We start from the raw sequence: 21,113 nt of genomic DNA, 5'->3' as shown, positions 1-21,113 counted from the left end.
TGCTAAAAGAACTATGTATATGATAATGGTAGATGTAAATAAAATGAAATGCTTACCTAAAAAATGTTGTTATTATTATTTTTTCAAAATCAAATAATTAAACTAGTTTTTCATTTTTGAAAATTATTAATGGCTATACTATTCATTGATGATGTGTTACCAACTTACCACTAATCTCCAACACAAACAGTTTATTATAAAGTAAATATATTTAACTGACTCGGATATTACCATCAACAATTAATCATTTAATCGTATATCTACAACTAGATTTTATCCCCCGTATTACGGGGGTTGTTTTATATTATTCGTTTTTAATATTTATATAGGTATATTTGGATTTTAATTTTATTTATTGTAAGAAAGTTAATAATTAATATACTTGAGGTTTGATGATGAAATGGTTTCACAAATAAATGATATGTTATAATCCGGTTTAAAAGTTATCTGGGTTTAGTGATACTCATTACCCGTTTATTTTCTTTATTATAAAATTGTTTCTTATATATAAATAATATATTTTTTAAAAATAAAATAGGATATAAATTTTTAGTATATTCCTATTTTATAGGATTTTCATATCAAATATTTGATGTGATTATTTTTTAATACATTGAGATGTTATAACCCATTTAAGAGATATCTGGGTTTTGTGAGACTTTTACCCTTGAATTCGAGTCAAATGCGTGAGAAGCCTTCATTTACAAATAAAGTAATCTAATGGCTTGAGAGAACGGTTGTTTTACATTTTTTGTTTTTTAATATTAATTTTTTGGATTTTAATTTTCTTTATTGTAAGAAAGTTAATAATATACTTAGGGTTTGATGATGAAAGGGTTTCATAAATAAATGATATGTTATAACCCGTTTAAAAGCTATCTGGATTTGGTGACCCATGACCCGCTTATGTTTTTACTATAAAATTGTTTATTAATTATAAATAATATCTTTTTCTTTTTAAATTGAACATTAAATTTTAGCATATTCCTATTTTGTAGGATTTTCATATCAAATAATTGGTAAGATTAATTTTTAATTTAATGAGATGTTATAACCCATTTAAGAGCTATCTGGTTTTGGTAAGACCCATACCCATGAATTTGGGTTAAATCAATAAGAGGCCTTCATTTAAAAATCAAGAAATCTGTTGGCTTCTATAAAAGAAGGGGAGCAACCACATCGCGACATATAGGATTTTTGAGTTTTCGTTTATATATATTATAGATATTAATAAACTGTTTTATCTACAAAATTGATAAAGTAGACATGCTAATTGAAAAATAGAATTTTAATAACCCTAACTATGACCTATTGATAAATCAACAATAATAATAATAATAATCTATATTTACACTTTAATCAATGATAACAGCTTGGAACGCCCCGGCTCCTCGTTAATCGTATCCAAAACCGGCTTCTTCGACCGGGAAACCAACAACCGGTGAGCAAACTCAGGCGAATCCACCACCAACCTCGGCTGCTCGACAGTCACCGTTTCGGACTCCGGAGATACCCTCCCCGAACCCTGTTTCGGCACATTCTTCCTGGCCAACAAAAACACTGCCATATCCCCCATTGTCACAACCGAATTCACTCGTCTCATCGGAAACATTACATAAACACTTCCCACCTCCAAATCCGCATCCGCGGATAGAGGCAAAAACCTCTTATTAACGTTTAACGCATTCGAATTGACTAAGAAGAAGTTAGGGCAGTCGAGCATGAGCTCGGCTGCCTTAACATTGTCCGGAAAGGCCCGGATATCTCCCGTGGGGAGAATGATTCTAGCCGATGGTTTGCTTGTATTCATCTTTGGTGATAAAAATGTACATGCTGAAATATGGTTTTCCATATTAGTTTGTTTGGACTGTGGTATGAATTGGTGACTTATTTAGTGTGTATTTATACATAGGGATTTTTGTCTGGTGTACGTGTAGGGCTAATTTATAGTTTTTTTTTTTATAAAATAAAAGGTTATACAAATGTTAATTGTTTATTATATTTATTATAATCAAACCAATTAACTTCAGGTTCAACGGTCCAAATCCACAAACCGTGTTGGAACCAAAAGTTTTAAGTTTTTAACAAGATTGATGTCAAATTTATTGGCCATGCATTTTAAAAAGCTTCTGGTCAATGTTTTCGTAACCGGATTGGACAGTGAACCGGACGGGCAACCGGTTGAACCGGTCGGATTGGCCGAACAATTTTTCCTAAAAAATGGCGGTTTGAACCCAAAAAAAAAAAGTTTTCTTAAAAAATATATATAATTTTTTTTCATAGTAAACCGTAGGGTTGTTCACGAGTCGAGCCAGGGTGGTTTTGAGCTCGAGCTCGAAATTAAACGAGGCATCTTAGCTAGGCTCGAGATCGTTTTTGAAGTTAAACGAGCCTAAGATCGAACCATCGAGCCGAGCCACGAGCTGAGGTTGATTTTGGCTCGTTTACAAAATTGATCCAACTCAGCTTTGGTTGTTTTAAATCAAGTTTTTTTAGTTAGTTTTATTTGAGTTTTTATCAAGCGAGCCACGAGCCTGAGCTTCAAGCCATGAGTTTTTGAGCAGCCCTAGTAAACCGGTTGTAGGTCCCCCCGGGGCGTCGCCGATCGATACGAGATCCGCACGAGGTCTAGGAGTGCTGAATCCTCCTAGACTCGTTTATTGGTGTAAAGATGAAGAACACAAACACGTACACGAACAAATACACGAACAAATACAAGAACGGGATAATCAAATCTGCAGATTCTTATATAATAATCAAAACACTTACATACCAAACATGAAAACAAATGACACGGCCGACCCGAGGTGAGCTCTACCTCGGGCCGTCCCACACGGCTCACTCTCTCGGTTTCTCTCTAGCTAATTAATCTTATCACACAATACTCTGATTTCTGGATGTGTAACCCTAAACACGACACACATATATATATATAAACTTCACGGACTTGGGCCTGTAGGCGAAGTTGTTACAACTTCGCTTATGGCGAAGTTGATATAACTTCGCCTATGGCAGAAGTTGTGCTAACTTCGCCTATGGCGAAGTTGTTATAACTTCGCCTATGGCGTTCCGCTGGTCAGAATTGCATAGCGACGGTCACAAAATGCACCAACAGACTCCCCTTTGACCGTTGCTCTCAATTCTAACAAACACGAAAAATCATCTGTTACAAAAACAAGCACCAACAGACTCCCTCTTAACTGATGATCTTCTGTTTGCCCTTCAACCAGCCGTGTCTGAAACTGTCATGTAGCTTCACAAATCTACCAATCACCCAGCGTCTTCCATATCAGATCTCCCCTTCAGTGTAAGCTTCTCCGACTATAACGATTGAGGTCTTTGAAATGCATGCATCCTCGTGCCAATAGATCATCTCAACCAATCACGTGAGTCCATCTGACTTCACCAACACGTGAAGTTGGGCTTCCTCCACAACTTCACCAACTCGTCGGCATACGATAAGGTTTAATCTTCAACTACTCAACATCAAGTGATCAATTTCATCACAAAACCACATTGACAGAATCTAACACATGACCATTAATTAATCCGAAGCATCTTCAATCACCAGGGATAACGATCAAGAACATAAACACTTTAGTTCCCGATTAAATCCAACTTGTTCCAGAATTTTCACTCTAATAAATAAGCATCACGTTTCAGGATCCAATTCTCGAACGTCTTGAAAATAACATAAATAACATGCTCTGACCGCAATCCAGTAATGACAAAAACCTTCAGTTCAATTTGACTTTCTTCAGTTGGTCAACCTCGAACAACAACAATTTCATTGCCCACAAACACCCAAATATGTGTCAATATCCAGTTTCAATCAATATCCCATTCACAAACTCAACTCCATATCCATAGTTGACACGTATTTGTTCACACGTAAGACCCAGAGATAACAAGTTTCACTCGTTGACGGAACAACATCTCCGGTCTCACAATAATCGTGTACACCTGGCCATACAGACGAAAACACCAAAATACTCTTTTTTTTTTTTTAAACTCGTTAACTTCGCCTAAAGTTAACATCGCTCCTCCTTAACTTCGCCTGTCCATAACTTTGCCTGGCTGATAAGCGAACTTGTGAGGTAGGCGAAGTTGTGGATAACTTCGCTTAACCTTATATCTTCGCCTAAACCCTACGAACAGTGACGGCAACTTCGCCTGATGAACAATAACTTCGCCTGCGGCGCTGTTCGGCCAGAAACGCACAGAAACGTGCCAGAAACACCAAAACGCAGATCTCGAACCATAGCATAAGAGCCTAAGGCTCTGATACCACATGTAGGTCCCCCCGGGGCGTCGCCGATCGATACGAGATCCGCACGAGGTCTAGGAGTGCGGAATCTTCCTAGACTCGTTTATTGGTGTAAAGATGAAGAACACAAACACGTACACGAACAAATACAAGAACGGGATAATCAAATCTGCAGATTCTTATATAATAATCAAAACACTTACATACCAAACATGAAAACAAATGACACGGCCGACCCGAGGTGAGCTCTACCTCGGGCCGTCCCACACGGCTCACTCTCTCGGTTTCTCTCTAGCTAATTAATCTTATCACACAATACTCTGATTTCTGGATGTGTAACCCTAAACACGACACACATATATATATATAAATTTCACGGGCTTGGGCCTGTAGGCGAAGTTACAACTTCGCCTATGGCGAAGTTGATATAACTTCGCCTATGGCAGAAGTTGTGCTAACTTCGCCTATGGCGAAGTTGTTATAACTTCGCCTATGGCGAAGTTGTTCTAACTTCGCCTGTGGCGTTCCGCTGGTCAGAATTGTATAGCGACGGTCACAAAATGCACCAACACCGGTTGAACTGGTCCCGTTTTTCGGTCGGACCGGTCGGTTTTCTGAGAAGGACAGGTCGGTGGACCGAATCCCGGCCAGACTGGTTTGACCGACCGGTCCGGTCAAATCTTAACAACATTGCTTCTGTACGTTGAACATTTGAATATTTTTTATTTGAACCGTAAAAGGGTGTCACGAAAAAATATTATGTAAGAATGTGTGTTATATTCATTTCAATGCATATGAAGACTATGTTAACAAGATTCAGAGTCACTTTTTGTTGTGGATGATTAATCGTGGATGACCAGAGATGGATTTGTGATATTTTCTTTTTGTTAGTGTATACTAAAATTGGTCACGTTGTAATGAACAGAGTGAAAATGGATCGGATTATTACGGGTTTGGATAGAAGCTAATGTCATAATCAAAGTATAAGTTAAATGGTTGCTTGATCTTTGTTGAGGTTGTTTTTATCTTTTTGTTAATTTTTTTCTTCCTTTAATGGATTACCAACTTTTCGGCTACATAAGAGCCTCGACTCCTCTAGTCCTCTATGACTGGATAATCAACTTGTCGGCTAGGATAGAGTATTCTCTACACGAAATAGCTTAGGCGTGACGTTGTGATTTGGTAACTTGAATTTGATTATCTTTAAAAGCTATATATATCGCACACATTGTTAGTTCAAATGACCATTTTAGAGATTTTCCGTACATGAAAATCCATGTTCATAGTACCTCTTAGCGGAAGTGCACAAAAAACCCGAACCCGGAACCGAACCCAGAAAAATACACCAGGAACCAGTTTTTTTTTACCCGGGTTTTTAATACCCGTACCTGTACCTGATCCTACATGTAGTATCAAAACCCGTACCCGGAACTGGACCCGATTTATACCCGGTAATACCCTAAAACCAGAACCGGATTTTTCCAATACCCGAAACCGGGTTTATCAAATACCCGATCTATACCCGAAAATAACTGAAAAAGGCCCAAAAAATAACCCTAAAAAGTGCAACCTCTTAAAAAACTCAATCAAAATTGGGTTTTTCCAATACCTGGTATACCCTACACGAGCCCGATACATAAGGTATGGTTTTTAGAGATAATAACCAGACCCGAACCCTACCCGAGTATTGCCAATACCCGATTTTCCAATACCTAATCATACCCGAACCCGATTCCATACCCGAAATCGGGTTTTTGAAAAAACCCAATTTGTGCACCTCTACCAAGGCTCTTTATATTTATAGGAAACAAAATACTTTCAGTTAACAAAATAACTAAAAGGTGTATATTTAATATTTTTGTAGAATTTTATACATGTAATATGCATGGGTATTTGATTAATGCAATTTTAATTCATAACCAGATATTAACTCTTTTGAGTGCTTTTAATGTTTTATAACCATTACTCAACCTAGAACATTGACATTGGTCCACACCATATAGTCTAAAAGTCAAAGTCCACTAAAAAGTCGAAATTATTAGATAGTTGATGACAAACAACTTGGTCGCTTTTGCCGTCGACCAATTGTCTATACATGTTTCTCCTTCCACAAAATTTTAAAACCACTTAGAACGTATTAAATGTTTTTTCTTTCCATGTTTTAATTTCCAAAAAAATGCAATTAAATACTCATGGTCAAGGATAACCGTCCATGTCATATATTTTATACTAGATTTTAACCTCTGTATTACAGGGTTGTTTTACATTATTCGTTTTTAATATTTATATATGTATATTTGGATTTTAATTCTATTTATTGTAAGAAAGTTAATAATTAATATACTTGAGTTTTGATAATGAAATGGTTTCACAACTAAATGAGATGTTATAATCCGGTTAAAAGTTATCTAGGTTTGATGATACCCATCATCCGTTTATTTTCTTTATTATAAAATTGCTTCTTAATCATAAATAATATTTTTTTTAAATAAAATAGAATGTTGATTTTTAGTATATCCCTATTTTATAGTAGTTTCATATCAAATATTTGATAAGATTAATTTTTAATATAATGAGATGCTGTAACCCGTTTAAGAGCTATCTGGGTTTGGAGAGACCTATACCTGTGAATTCGGGTCAAATGCATGAGAAACCTTTATTACAAATAAAGCAATCTGATTGCTTGAGAGAATGACTGTTTTACATTTTTCGTTTTTTTAATATTTTTTTTTATTTTAATTTTCTTTATTGTAAGAAAGTTAATGATATACTTAGGGTTTGATGATAAAAGGGTTTCATAAATAAATGATATGTTATAACCCGTTTAAAAGCTATCTGGATTTGGTGACCCATGACCCGCTTATTTTTTACTATAAAATTGTTTATTAATTATAAATAATATCTTTTTCTTTTTAAATTGGATATTAAATTTTAGTATATCCCTATTTTATAGAATTTTCATATCAAATAATTGGTAAGATTAGTTTTTAATTTAATGAGATTTTATAACCCGTTTAAGAGCTATTTGGTTTTGGTAAGACCCCTACCCATAAGTTTGGGTTAAATCAATGAGAGATCTCAATTTAAAAATCAAGCAATCTGATGACTTCCATAAAAGGGAGAAGCGATCACATTGCGACACGTAGGATTTTAGGAGTTTCATTTATATATATTATAGATAGATTTTAATATGAGACCGACATTTTATTTATAACATTAAAGGTCCTTGTTTTTTCTTATGATGACAAGTTAACAACTACATTGTATATTTGATCACAACACAATAACACTGAGTAAAACAATAAGTTTTTAAGTAACGGATATTTTCTAAGTGATGTCCAATCGGTTGGGTGATTGATGATGAGCGAAGTGAGGAAACTCATTAAGCAGTAAGCACTTTAAAAAGATTTAGTGGTTGCTCCTGTTGTTCAATAGACACTAGTTATATTTACGTTTTCTTTACGTAAGTTTAATTTCTCTAAATTGGAAATTATACGTTGCTAGTTAATTATTATTTATTAGTTAAAGTTACAAATTTTTTATTTTAATTATTTACTTATTATTATTACATTATATTGTTACGTAATAAAAAATGATCCATTTAAGAAAACTTATTAAAAATAATGGAATATGTAATAGAAAAGTAACCAGTTTTCAGTAGTATTTTAATTAGGTTACTCATGTATATTTTTCTCAAATCTAAATCTTCAAAACAAGTCACAACAAATTTTTTGTGCGCTAAGAAAGAAACGGAGGATATGTTGTGAGGATCGAAATTTGCAATATATGTAGTTAAATTTAAAAAAAATTAAAAAAACGTTAATTATATTAATATTTACAAATAAAAAATAAAAAAGTTGATCCATTAAAATAAATATATATTGTAGTGAAGATGACGTGGAAATGTACGAATTCGAAAAGATGATTATTATAAAGATATAACGAAAGTTATTAAATAATTAATAAAAAATGACATAACGGCTAACCATAAACGTTTTTTCGTGAATAGTTTTAAACCTATAATTTTTATAACAAACTTATGCCTTGGTGTTATGTATAATATTCACATCGTAACACATGACGTCCACTCCACTAAATCAAGTATGACAAAAAGATGATACATACATATATATATTGTTTTGTTTGTATGAACATGATAATACTCTTTATCACAACACGGTGCTATATGTGGTTGAGTTGAGTGAATATATTCATGAACTGGATTTCCTCACGTGCTTTTCACCTTTTGGTCACGGACTTGTTTGGTGACTCATGATTGCATTATTTATTACCAAAAAAAATTATATTATTGCCTTCAGATTAATTATTATTATTAATAATCGTTGTTATTATTATTATTATTATTATTATAGCTTTAAACTTACATGCTTAGTATATTATATGATAGATTTTATCCCTCGTATTATGGGGGTTCTTTTTATTTTTCGTTTCTAATATTTATATATTTTTTGGGTTTTAATTTTATTTATTATAAGAAATTTAATAATATACTTAGGGTTTGATAATAAAGAGTTTCACAAATAAATGAAATGTCATAACTCGTTTAAAAGCTATTTGGGCTTGGTAAGACCCATGACCCACTTATTTTTTTTTGACAATAAAATTGTTTCTTAATATAAATAATATCTTTCTTTTAAAAAAATCATATATTAATTTTTAGTATATCCATATTTTATAGGATTTTCACATCAAATATTTGATAAAATTAATTTTTAATTTAAAGAGATATTATAACCCGTTTAAGGGCTATCTGGGTTTGGTTAGACCCATACCCGTTAATAAGGGTCAAACGTATGAGAAATCTCAATTTACAAATAAAGCAATCTGATGGCTTGAGAAAAAATAGGAACAACTAGAGAGTGTTGCCAAGTTACAACTTTTTAACCAAGTATCATAATATAATTGATCTTATTATATTTTTTTCTTTATTTATTAATGTGACAATAATTTATGGTGTCAAAAATAGGGATATATTATTAGGTAGTGGTGATCTATGAATTTCTTTTTGGTTACAAACATTAGGCAAAAATAGATTCGCCAGGCCCGGCCTGGCCCATACCTTACACAGGGCTTGCCCGCATTCTCAGAACCGTTTTCAACGAGGGCCTGCAATTTTAATTTTGTTTTTATATAAGAGCATGAGTTTCTATAAAGAGCCTAAAAATTATCCAAAAGTCTAGTAATAGACAAAATAATGGATTTGAGCATTTGAAGTTCTAACAATTTGGTAACAAATTGGGCCTAATAGTTCTAATTAATTGATAAATGGGATCAAGCCATTTGCAACATCCACGATCGTAATAGGAAACTCAAGAGGCACATGAGCCAAGGTCCAAGGAACACTCGTCTTGGAAAAAAACTATTATATAAGGCCCAATTTTCATACTCATCTTGAACGCCTGAAATCTTAAAGATAGGTCTGGTAACAAAATTATCATAGTTATACACATCATGATAAATTAAAAACATACTGTATATATTAAACGCAACAGAAATATGCCTGATTGTTTATAGTTGTTTTACATATTTGATATCACAATTCTGACAATATAAATCTAAATATCACATAATAACTCCTTTATTTAACCATGGCCTCTTTACAATATCCATCACATAAATTTAAAAATAAAATGGCTTTAAGGAATATATTTGTGACTCGCCAAAGCCTTTAGATTAACAGGCCATATTTCTTCTTTGCCTCCGGCCCAAAAGGTCTTGGATATGAGTGCATAAGTATGCTCTGTGGGATGAAAATAATCCCAAAAAAAGTACTCATTGGGCTTCAAACATATCTTGTAATCCATTAGCCCACACTGCAATGCTCCATTTAAAGGCCCACCCCCACAACATGCATGAGTTATATTGGCAAAGCCTGTTACAATTTGAAAAAGAAAAAGATGTAAAATTGTTATTATACGAATACACGTCGAGTATAGGTGTACGAGTCAAACGGGTCATCGTTTCATAAAACTTTTCGAAATGCATGAATCATGTTCATACAATAATATCATTTTCAAAGCTGTAAAGACATTTGTTGATTGTACTAATAAGAAAAAATAATAGTAAAAAAGTGTTTGCAAGTCAACCTGACAACCTAACTTCACTAATACTAACAGTAACTTGTTTTAACACGTTATTCAACCAGTCTAACTCACCTTTTTCAATCTTTACAATGTATTATTGATGAACTATGTTTAATAAGAGACTATGTGAAAGAAGAAGTACCATAACGTTTTGGGTTATCAAGATACTTCTTTGTAGTGTCATACACCGCTGCATAAACACCTATCGAACCAGGATACATTCTAGGTATATTCTTTACAATACGTTTTAAACCATCGTTAAACTGGCTTGCCATAATGCGCAACTTGTCAATGCATCGGTTAGAAGGTGCACCAGGTATGAGGACTCTTCCAGGAATACACGATACGGGGCCTAATGAGAAAAGAACGATCCTACGACCTCCAGACTTGTAGATTCTACTTGTGAAGCGAACCACTTCTTTCAACATGGCGTCTACATAGGCTTTTGATGTCATCTTCGATGCTCTGGGTAGTAGGAAATACTGAAACACGTCGTTGCCACCCGATACGAGGAAAAATATAGATTTTTGAATTTGTTTTATATGTAAATGTTTATGACTTGAATTTCTTGTTAATGGAGTTTTTCCAATTAGGAATTGAAATTGTTGTTGTTGGACTTGGATTGAAGTCACAGCCTGCCATCCAACATTATACAAACAAAATGAAGCAATAAAAACATCAGTAAAGTGATTTACAATCTGGCACCTTTGAGTTCCATAAATGACAAGTAAAGTCCTTATATTTCATTGATTATTGTATAATTGAAATATTATGTTTGTACAATGTTGAATGAGCAATTCGTACCGAGTATCGTTACCCTACCAATAGAGCTGGTACGATGTTCGGAACCAACTTTTTCAAAGCTTGGTATTGGTATTTTTAGTACTGGTTCGACATCGGTACGGTATTGATCTCATCCATATATGCTTTTGAGCCTTCGGTTTCATCCTTTAGTCACAACAACAAGTGTTGTCATACCGTTAAAAACAAGTATAAACGATTCCCGGGTTAGTATTATAAAAAAACCAACAAACGTTTTTCTTTTATTTTTGTTTTTTTGTTTGTTTTTTTTTAATTTTTCAAAAAGTTATTGAACACGATTTTTATATATTAATGTCTCTAAACATACAAAAAAAACTAAATTTAAATTTAAATTGTCTTGGTATTTTTCAAAAATTGAGTTCAAATATGATCAAATTTAAATTGTCTTGGTATTTTTCAAAATTTGTATTAAATGAGCCCTTTATACAAAAATCATCATTCAAAAGTGCTTGTAAACTAGGAGGGTTGGCTATCTTACTGCATCTCTATTTGTACCCGGTAAAAGTCCACTTCCCGCGCTAGCAAAGTTGAGTCCGTTGGAGGGGAAACTCATCCGTCGGTCATTTGCAAGAAGCTGGTATACCTCTTGATACGGTTTTTGGAATTTAATCCCTAAAAATTGTGCTACAAGACATAATATATATGGTCAGTAGTAGAAACCAAACGTGATGATATGTGCTGTTTAGCGTATTTATTTTGTTTGTTTATAAGGAAATGATAGATATATGTTTTGACACAAAATTGATGTGATCATGGGTCCGTTGCATAGAGGAAAATGGTGTATAAAAACTAAAAAGCTGGGGTGAAAATTCCTAGAGATTTCATTGTCTAAAGTTTGAATTGAGCTAAGCGTAATCGAGTTTGATCATAAATTACACTTCATTATTTAATAAACGAGCTTGACACTGAGCTTCACATGTTGAGCTTGACTAGGCTCGTGAACCTTCTGTTTTTATAAATATAATAATTTCTTTAAATAATAACATTAATTACATAATAAATATTTTTATCTGAAATTCTAATAAAATTAACTTAAGAATATATAATTTGAACAATGATGTTAAGGTTAGTATGTCTTTGTCATTTTCATATGAATTACATTAATTTGAAATGAAACAAATCATTTTATTATATTTTAATTTTCGATTTTATATGTTGCTTGATTATACAACTTTTAATTGTAAAACATAAAATCAATTAAAATTTTTCATACACAGAATATTAATGACAATAAATTTATCATGATCAATTAATTTTAGATTCTAAAGATTCTAATGATGATTATATCATCAAAGTTCAGGTAATATGTTTTTTGGGATAATCATGGTTTTTGGATAAACATGAATAGATGATCTCAATTGACATCATATTAATTGTTTAAAAGGTATGGTATTTTATGTGTATGAATTCTTTTTTTGTTAGTTCATAGATATATTTATCATTATTTAGGGTTAGTATGTACTTGAACGAACCTTATTTGTCACACGGACAACTATACGTGACTATATCAAGAGTTACAAGCAAACTTATATGTTACATTTTTAAGAGTTACAAGAACACATTGACCAACGATTTTGATTTTTGAAATGTATACCGACCAATACAATAATAAACTAGTGTACAAGGACGTTTTTTTACTTATTTATAACATATTTGTGTAACCTTAGTTATGTAATTTTTACAATTTTAATGTAAATTGTAATTGTATTAATAATATATGATCATTTTGTTGACTGAATTTCACTTAGTGACTAGAGTTTAAAATTTTCATCAATTACCCGTGCAATACACGGGCCTCAAACTAGTGTGTGTGTGTATATATAGTGATTTTAATTATGTAAAGAATATATGTAAGAAATATTACACTAGTTAGACTCAAGATGAACGTGGTACTCAAGTTTGAAATATTTTAGTGAGCCGAGCCCAAGTTTTAGACATAAAGCTTGAACTAAGCCAAGCTTGGGCTCGAGGTCTATTTAAACTAAATGTTCCTAGATCGCCTTGAGTTGTTTACACCCTATCAGAAAGCGTTTGACTTACCAACAAAGTCCGGAACAGTTCGGCCATTGGTAAACCTTCCCGTTGGGTGGTGAAAGAAACTCGAACCATAAGGAGTAAAATTGGCTCGAAGGTAGCAATTCTTTACGTATTGATTGTTACCCGGGTCAAACTGGGAGTCCCCAAACACAAAAACCAATTTGACATTTGCATCAACCGACGTCAAACCTATAAGAAATACACCAAGGAAGATGATCAATAGCGGCCTTCTGGCCATCATCTCAATCACATTTGATACCATTTTTTTTTTGGGTAAAATGATGTGAATTTAAGATAAAGAGACTATTAAAAGTTGTAACTGAAGAATAAAGTGTCGGAGAAAAATAAAAAGAGAGAGGAGAAAATGACAAATGGAAATGGAACCGAAAACGTGAGAAAAGTGTAACAAGAGTTTGCAATTATTATCTTAAAATACATATGATAAAAAAGGTTAATCATATGTATCTTTTCAATCTTTTTTACATTTTTACCTAAAGTGACAACTTGTAACTGGTGTGCTTGTTCTTTTCAGCACATCTCAACTTAAAAGATAACTGATATAAATTATGGATGACTCTTTGAATCATGTACATGTTATATATCTAGGGTGTCCGGTGTGAAAAGTGTTAATTACAACCTACAATCAGTGTTGTAAAAATCGCTAGTCGCTAGTCGGGCGGTGCGATGGGGACTAGCGATTAATCGGGATTAATCGGATCGAACTTTAATGTATACTTTTTAGTTTTATATATACATGTACACATTTTTATGTAATTTTCAGTTTTATACATATACAAACATATTTTGGCTGGAAATTGTCTGGAATCTCGCTGAAAACCGCTGGTTTTTGCTGTAATTTCGCCGGAAACCACTGATTTTGGTCAGAATCTCGCTGGAAACCGTTGATTTTGGTCGGAATCACGCCGGAAACCGTCGATTTTGCCCATATTTGACCGTTGACTGATTAATTGGCCGACTAGCCCAAAATTAATTAGTGAGGCGAGGACTAGCGATTAATCGGGTGCATAGTCGGGATTTTTACAACACTGTTTACAATATGTTATTACAGATGTCATTCTTAACTCTTATACAATAAATATACATGTTCAACCCATTTATTTATTTGATTAGGCTGTTCTTTAATAACTTGCGTTTGTTAACTATAAAAACTTTTGAATACAAGTTGTGTTTTATTTGATTTTCCAACATTCATGTAAAAGTTTTGTTGAAAATATAATTGTATTAACAATGGAGTATTTTTTATTTTCATATAATAAGCTATATGGATGTCAGATACCTTTGACGAAAGCTATACCAACAAAGAATATAAGCATAAGCTAGATGTTGCCTTTTCTCAAGGTGCACTTCACGGTTTCTTTCTCTCTATATGCAAAATAAAGGAAAAAAAAAGTTGCGAAGGTTCAAACGAATAATCGTGGGAGCGCTCAACCATATGGGCTGCATCAACATTATTGATTTATCTGCGTTTGTATATTATTTATTTTGTTTATGTACTTATAAACAAGGAAAAGAATTTGGACCTATATGCTCACACTTCCCAGATACCTTCTAGGCCGCCAGTGATTCCATTGGTGTAATTTATGAATCTTAGTTATAACAAAGTTGTCTTGATACAAAAGTTATCAACAAAATCATAGGTCATACAATGTTTTAGTCTTTTATACTTATTTGATTAAGTGTGATCAGGACATTCTTCACTTAAACTCGAACTTTACAAGGTTAAAATACACTTAACAGAAATGCATAATCCTTTATAGTTTTTTTCTAGAAATTTGAATATCAAATGATGACCCTATTATTTAACCAAAGGATTGCCTCTTAACAATATCCATAAATACATAAATTTAAAAATAAAATGGCTTCAAGGGAATGATCATAAGGTACTATTTGTGGCCTGCCAAAGTCTTGAGATTCATGGGCCATATTTCATCTTTGTCTCCGTCCCAAAAGGCCTTGGCGATGAGCTCATACGTGCGCTCCAATGGATGAAAAAAATCCCAAAAAATGTACTCATTTGGGTTCGGACACAACTTGTAATCTTTTGTCCCACATTGCAACATTCCATTCAAGGGTCCATTCCCACAACATGCATGAGTTGTATTGGCAAAACCTGATGCAATTTGAAAAGAAAAAAGAAAGCAAAATTGTTAGTATGCGAATGTAATATTTTTAGGATCGAGTGGCTTAAGAACCATCTATTGTATTTGTAATGCTCTGTGTTTTTTTTTGTTCTAGCTACTTGTTAGGGCTGTTTTTTATTTATAAAATACCGCCTTTCCAAAAAAAAAAAAGTATACGAATACACACCATGTTCAAAAAAAAGTATATGTGCATTATAAAGTTCTAAAAAAAATAGTAAAAAAATTGGTTGCAAGTCAACCTGAATACCCTCATATTAATAATAATTTGTTTTTAACATGTTACCAATTTTCAATCTTCAATAAGAGAGTATGTGAAAGAAGAAGTACCATGAAGTTTTGGGTTCTCAAAAAACTTCTTTGAAGTGTCATACACCGCTGCATAAACACCGATTGCACCAGGATACAATGTAGGTATAACAGTTACAAAGCGTTTCAAACCGACATTATATTGGTCTGCCAAATTGCGCATCTTCACATGGCACTTGCTAGAAGATACAAAGGGTATAAGGACTCTTCCAGGGATACACGATATGGGACCTAATGAGAAAAGAATGATCCTACGACCTCCATACAAGTAGATTTTGGTTGTGAAGCGGACCACTTCTTTCAACATGGAAAGTACATATCTTCTTGTTGTCGGTTTTATCCCTAATTGTGGTAGGAAATAGGAAAACATGTCGTTCCCGCCGGATACAATGAAAAATAGAGAGTTCTGAATTTGTTGTTTGTGTAAACGTTTATGGCTCTTAAATAGATTTTTAAAAATCATGGATTGGAATTGTTGAAGTTGGACTTGAATTGAACTCACACCCTGCCATCCAACATTGTTTATGTAACACCCCAACCCGGAGCAGGCCGACGTGTCACTATTACAGATATCATAGGCCAAACAAAAACCATTTAAATGAAATGAAAAGAATCCCATGGCAACCAAAAGAGTTAAAAACACTGAAAGAAATTCTAAGTCAAATTTATTAAATGCTTAAATAAAAGAAAATTAAATCAAGTCCTTATTCTTGAGCTTCATTTTACCCTCATCACTGATCTCCCCGATTTTCCGAATTACCTGTTAGCAAATAAGACAGATACAAACAAGAAAATACGGCTGAGCCAAAAATTGCCCAGTAACGGAGAGAACAATAGTACAGGTAAAGGCATACATAAGACAACACACATACTGAAATAAAACTGAGAACTATTGCGGATATAAAACACGTTTTAGACCGAACTATAATTAAATGCGAAACATAATCCGATACACGATCGGGACGTAATTTGAATATACTCAAATTTAATCAAATGCATATACACATATCAAAACGGACCAGAAATATAGCGAAACAAAATATAATTACTAAAATACACGACGATGATGTTAAAATAAATAGGTCGTGTAATACGGAAGCACCCAGAGCCTAAACAGAGGGGTACACAGCTAGCTAGTCCATGCACCAAGGAGACGGTGTGGGTGGCGTGCACACATTGTTCCATCTCAAACAGAAGTCAGGAGTCAGGAGTCAGGAGTCGGAGCTAAGATCGATCTATACGCCTCTAAGTGGCCAAGGTACTACATGAGTACTTTCAGAGACGCCGTGAACTTTGATTACGCACTGTCATGATAAGTGCCATGTCGTTGACGCCCCAACGACAAATCAGAAATGCTCGGGTAACAGAGTACTGAACTAAAGTCGTATAACTAAAAATATTTAAACAGGAACATGCAATAATGAATTCAAAATATATATAACCTATTGCATGCTATAAAATTAATATAAACATATATTTCGAATAAACTGAACTAGATCTGTAACTGACAGATAACAAAAATCCGCACTACGAAGTGACGGACATCGAATATAAAATGGACTAGAACCAATACTATGAGTGAAGAAAAAACAGAATCCGTACTATGAAGTAACAAGAAACAGAATCCGTACTACAAAGTAACGGAATAGAGTCAATACTATAATTAAACGAGAACGGAAACCGTATTTCAAAGAAACGAAATATAATTAATACTATGAGAGAAAGAAGTCAGAAACCGTACCTTAAATAAAGCAAAACAGATCATGTTGTCTTTAACTAGATTGAGAATCTACATTATAGTATATAGTTCACATAAGACTTATTGAACTCAAATTACATTGTGTGATTAACCGATCGGCTTCCAACGACAAAAGCTTTTTTATAAAATAATCAAACTACTAACAGTTGGTAATTCGACACTTATTTCCCAAAAACCATGTAATTGTTACTAATATATATAAATAATATTGAATGAATAACAAGAGTGATGAAATTACGACTAATAAAATAATACTATTAGCTAGACTAAAATAACGTATAATAAGTACCAGTATTAATTTAGATACCATTCAAACTTAATTCTTTCAAGCTTTATAAAGAATTTATAATAAATACTTGGTTCATTAATGAACTAACAATAATAAATAGTATGTTAATCGTTGTGTACAAAATATTATTTATAATATGAAGTTTGTCAAAAGACTCTTCTTTAATTACCATATACGAACAAAAGATGCATTACATAAAAATTTGCGTATTAACACAAGTGTATACTTTTATATATTATATGAAGCTCTAATTTTAATCATCTTCTTTATCTCAAACAACCACACCTAAGGTTGTAGTTACAGTTTATACAATATTCATAGCAAACTCACGCAAGTCAAATTAATTATTGTGATTAAATGCTAGTATACTCATAACTTATAATTATTGTTAATTGCCTTTAATAACAAAGTTTCATATTACACTTCAGTCGCCGGAACCGATGATCACCGTAGGCTTAGTCGAAGATTTAAGCAGGGATTGTTAGTATTACCTCAACAGTCGCACAGAACGAGTCGGGTGACGGAGAGGGTGGTCGTACAACACGTCGTCGACAAGCGGCGGCTGCAGGGGCTAAGTCCAATGAGTGGCGCTAGGTCTTGCGGTGGTGATGGTTGCATCCGAAAACAACCGTTAGTGTGGTGGTTTACTTGGAGAAGAACGAAGATGGCTAATCGGTGAAAATTGGAGGCTTTATGGGTATAAATAGGCCAATAAAAGGGTGTGTAACAAAAGGATTAACATCCCATTCAATCTCTAACTTTGTTGCACGTGATTTTCGTAACGAAGGATATTAGTTTTAGGTATAATATTATCTTGACTTAAATTTCAAAACTTATTAATATATCCATTGATATTTTTAAATGTAACAATATGTTAATCTTTATTGATATTCGTTTAATTTATATATATAAGTATGAGTATTACAGTTTATATAAACAAAATATGAAGGAAGAAAATAACAGTTTTAAGTAATTACAATATCCTTCATATTTCATTGGTTATGTTACTCTTGAAATATTATGCTCTCCTTTTGGGCTTTTATTCTTTACACACAAAAAAGGCTAGCATACCATTAGAAGCAAGTATAAATGATTCTAAGCTAATATCATTATCATTAAAAAATAAATCTTATTTTTTATGAAAAATTTATTAAACCAAAAGTCTCTAAACATATAGAAGACCACAAAAAGTAAAAACATTTAAAACAATGTGTCTAGTTACCCTTAAATTTGTTAAAACAAGATGCTAAATTATTTTGTAAAAAAAATTATGTACCATTTTATCAAAACTTTTGAACTATTTTAAGGGTAACAAATTATTTTTCATTATTTTTTCACGTGGTACGTACGTTTTATATAAGTTAGAGACTCTAATATAACAAAGTTTGCCTTAAAAACTTTTTGGTGTTTTGTTACATGTTTAGTATATGAAAATTGAGTGTATATACTATTTTTTAGGAATAATGAGATTAGTTCTGGTTTGTTTAATAACGTATTATTAATAGCAACACATACTGAATCTGATATATGGCATAATGGCCCTGAGTTTATATATAATTGAGACTCAACAAAAAAATTTTTTTTTTTTGAATAACGTTTGACACTACACCCAATACCCGAGAGACTTTTCCTGAGATGGATACTAACCGTCTATATTGCTTCGGGTCCAACTCTTCCAGGAACACCATCAAGGTTTTTGAAAAACCAATAATTCGTTAATATTAAAAATTGATAATCAAATATGATCCAAATTTTAATTGATTGAAAAGTTTTAAAAAATAATATATGAAATTACGAATGAGCCGTTTATACAAAAATCATTTAAAGTAGTCTTTTTTAAGACAAATTTCTTTTACTTCTTGGTAAACGAATCCAGGACCTTTAGGTGTTTAAAAGACTTTGTTCTATTATTGGGTCACCAACCCGAGAACATTTAAAGTACTTTTAAAGTAGGAGAGTCGGTCATCTTACCGCGTCTAGGTTTGTATTAGGTAAAAGTCCGCTTCCGGCACTAGCGAAGTTGACTCCATTGGAGGGGAAACTCATTTGGGGGTCGTTTTCTAACTCTCGGTATACCTCTTGATATGGTTTTTGAAAGTCAATCCCTAAATATTGTGCTGCACGGCATAATATTTATGGTCACTAATAGAAAACAGTCATAACTAGACGTTATATATGTATGATGTTTAACATGTTTGTTTTGTGTATTTGATAAAATGATGTGTATGTGCTTTTGGTTCCCGCTATTACATGAAGTTGGGATGGGTGTAATTCATTGGTAGTGTCTTTAAAAGTTTAAAATCGAGCTAAGCTTAAACAAAGTTAATTAAAACTTATTAAAAATACGAGTTTGAAAAATATCTTCATATATTAAGCTTGAGTAGCTAGCAAACCAACTATTTTCGTATATATAATAATTTTGTTTTAGGTAATATAATAGTTTAGAATACATATTTTGATACTTCCTAGACGCTTATTAGCTTTACAGCCCAAATCCCGATAGTTGATTACGAGGAAAAGTATCTTCCATTTTCATATAATGATTACAATAACCCTAAGATGTTTTATCGGCTTTGCAATCCTAGAATGACTTCAGATAAAGCTTGTGGATGTCATCACCGCATAATCATATGACAAACTTGGAATGATCACATTTACATGAAAATATTTGAAGGGTCCAAAATGCCTAAGGCATTAAAACAATACCTCGAGATGTTTGTTATATACGGTTTAAAAAAACTGGTTGTATATGCCGTAATCGACCCAGCAAATATTTCGAAAGCAGAGGTATAAGTATGAAGTATCTAGATGTGCGAAGGTTTTACAGTGAAAAGCTAATAAGTGTCTAAATTTTTATAACTGATCAAATAGAAAGAGTTAAGACTTACCAATAAAATCCGCAATAGTTTGACCATTGGTGAACCGTCGAAAGAAATTCGAACCATAAGGAGTGAAATTGGCTTGAAGGAGGCACTTCTTTAAATATCGATTGTTACCCGCGTCAAATTGAGAGTCCCCAAACACAAAAACCGACTTGAAATCTGTATCGACCTATTCCAAAGCCATAAGAAATACACCGAGGAAGATGATCAATTGTGGCATTCTCTCCATCATCTCAATCAAACTTTGGTATCATTTATTTCTTTATTTATATCCCTGCCAGAGTGTGCGGATTAAATCTTACTAATTTGTGTTTAATCAATAACTTTATTATATTAATTACTAAGAAACTTTCCCGTTATTATAAGAAAGCATATGTTTGGACATTAATAACTAAAAATGTGTTATCTTTCGTGAGGGGAAACTATCTCGATCATGCTAAGGACATGAGAATGTGTGATAGTATACGAAAACAAGAATTTGATCG

General features: G+C 32.9%; 1 protein-coding gene and 1 pseudogene across 2 annotated transcripts; both read right to left on the bottom strand.

Moving 5' to 3' along the window:
- Nucleotides 1-9,896: 9,896 nt before the first annotated feature.
- LOC143573662 (GDSL esterase/lipase 6-like) lies at nt 9,897-13,614 on the bottom strand. The gene is made up of 4 exons (XM_077058481.1): nt 13,234-13,614; nt 11,672-11,817; nt 10,514-11,006; nt 9,897-10,160 (listed from the first exon to the last, which is right to left on the bottom strand). The coding sequence occupies exons 1-4, from the start codon at nt 13,490-13,492 to the stop codon at nt 9,925-9,927; spliced, it is 1,134 nt and encodes a 377-aa protein (XP_076914596.1). The 5' UTR covers nt 13,493-13,614; the 3' UTR covers nt 9,897-9,924.
- A 1,499-nt stretch (nt 13,615-15,113) lies between these two features.
- Nucleotides 15,114-20,857, bottom strand: LOC143573651 (GDSL esterase/lipase 6-like; annotated as a pseudogene). Its single transcript, XR_013142469.1, has 4 exons — nt 20,635-20,857; nt 19,718-19,863; nt 15,720-16,203; nt 15,114-15,361 (listed from the first exon to the last, which is right to left on the bottom strand). The product of XR_013142469.1 is annotated as a GDSL esterase/lipase 6-like (transcript).
- Nucleotides 20,858-21,113: the final 256 nt, after the last annotated feature.

This window comes from Bidens hawaiensis, unplaced genomic scaffold, assembly GCF_021521415.1.
Source record: "Bidens hawaiensis isolate Kalapana, Puna unplaced genomic scaffold, B.hawaiensis_p1.1 tig00001382_1, whole genome shotgun sequence".
Taxonomy (NCBI): domain Eukaryota; kingdom Viridiplantae; phylum Streptophyta; class Magnoliopsida; order Asterales; family Asteraceae; genus Bidens; species Bidens hawaiensis.
This window is presented reverse-complemented; position numbering and strand designations above follow the sequence as displayed.

Bases quoted from the DNA above. Each gene is read 5' to 3' on its own strand.
- LOC143573662 (XM_077058481.1), bottom strand. From the start codon at position 13,492: ATGGTATCAAATGTGATTGAGATGATGGCCAGAAGGCCGCTATTGATC. The intron at 11,007-11,671 runs GTAAGATAGCCA...GTTGGATGGCAG, and splicing joins CGGGTACAAATAGAGATGCA to GCTGTGACTTCAATCCAAGT. The intron at 10,161-10,513 runs GTACTTCTTCTT...AAATTGTAACAG, and splicing joins TGATAACCCAAAACGTTATG to GCTTTGCCAATATAACTCAT.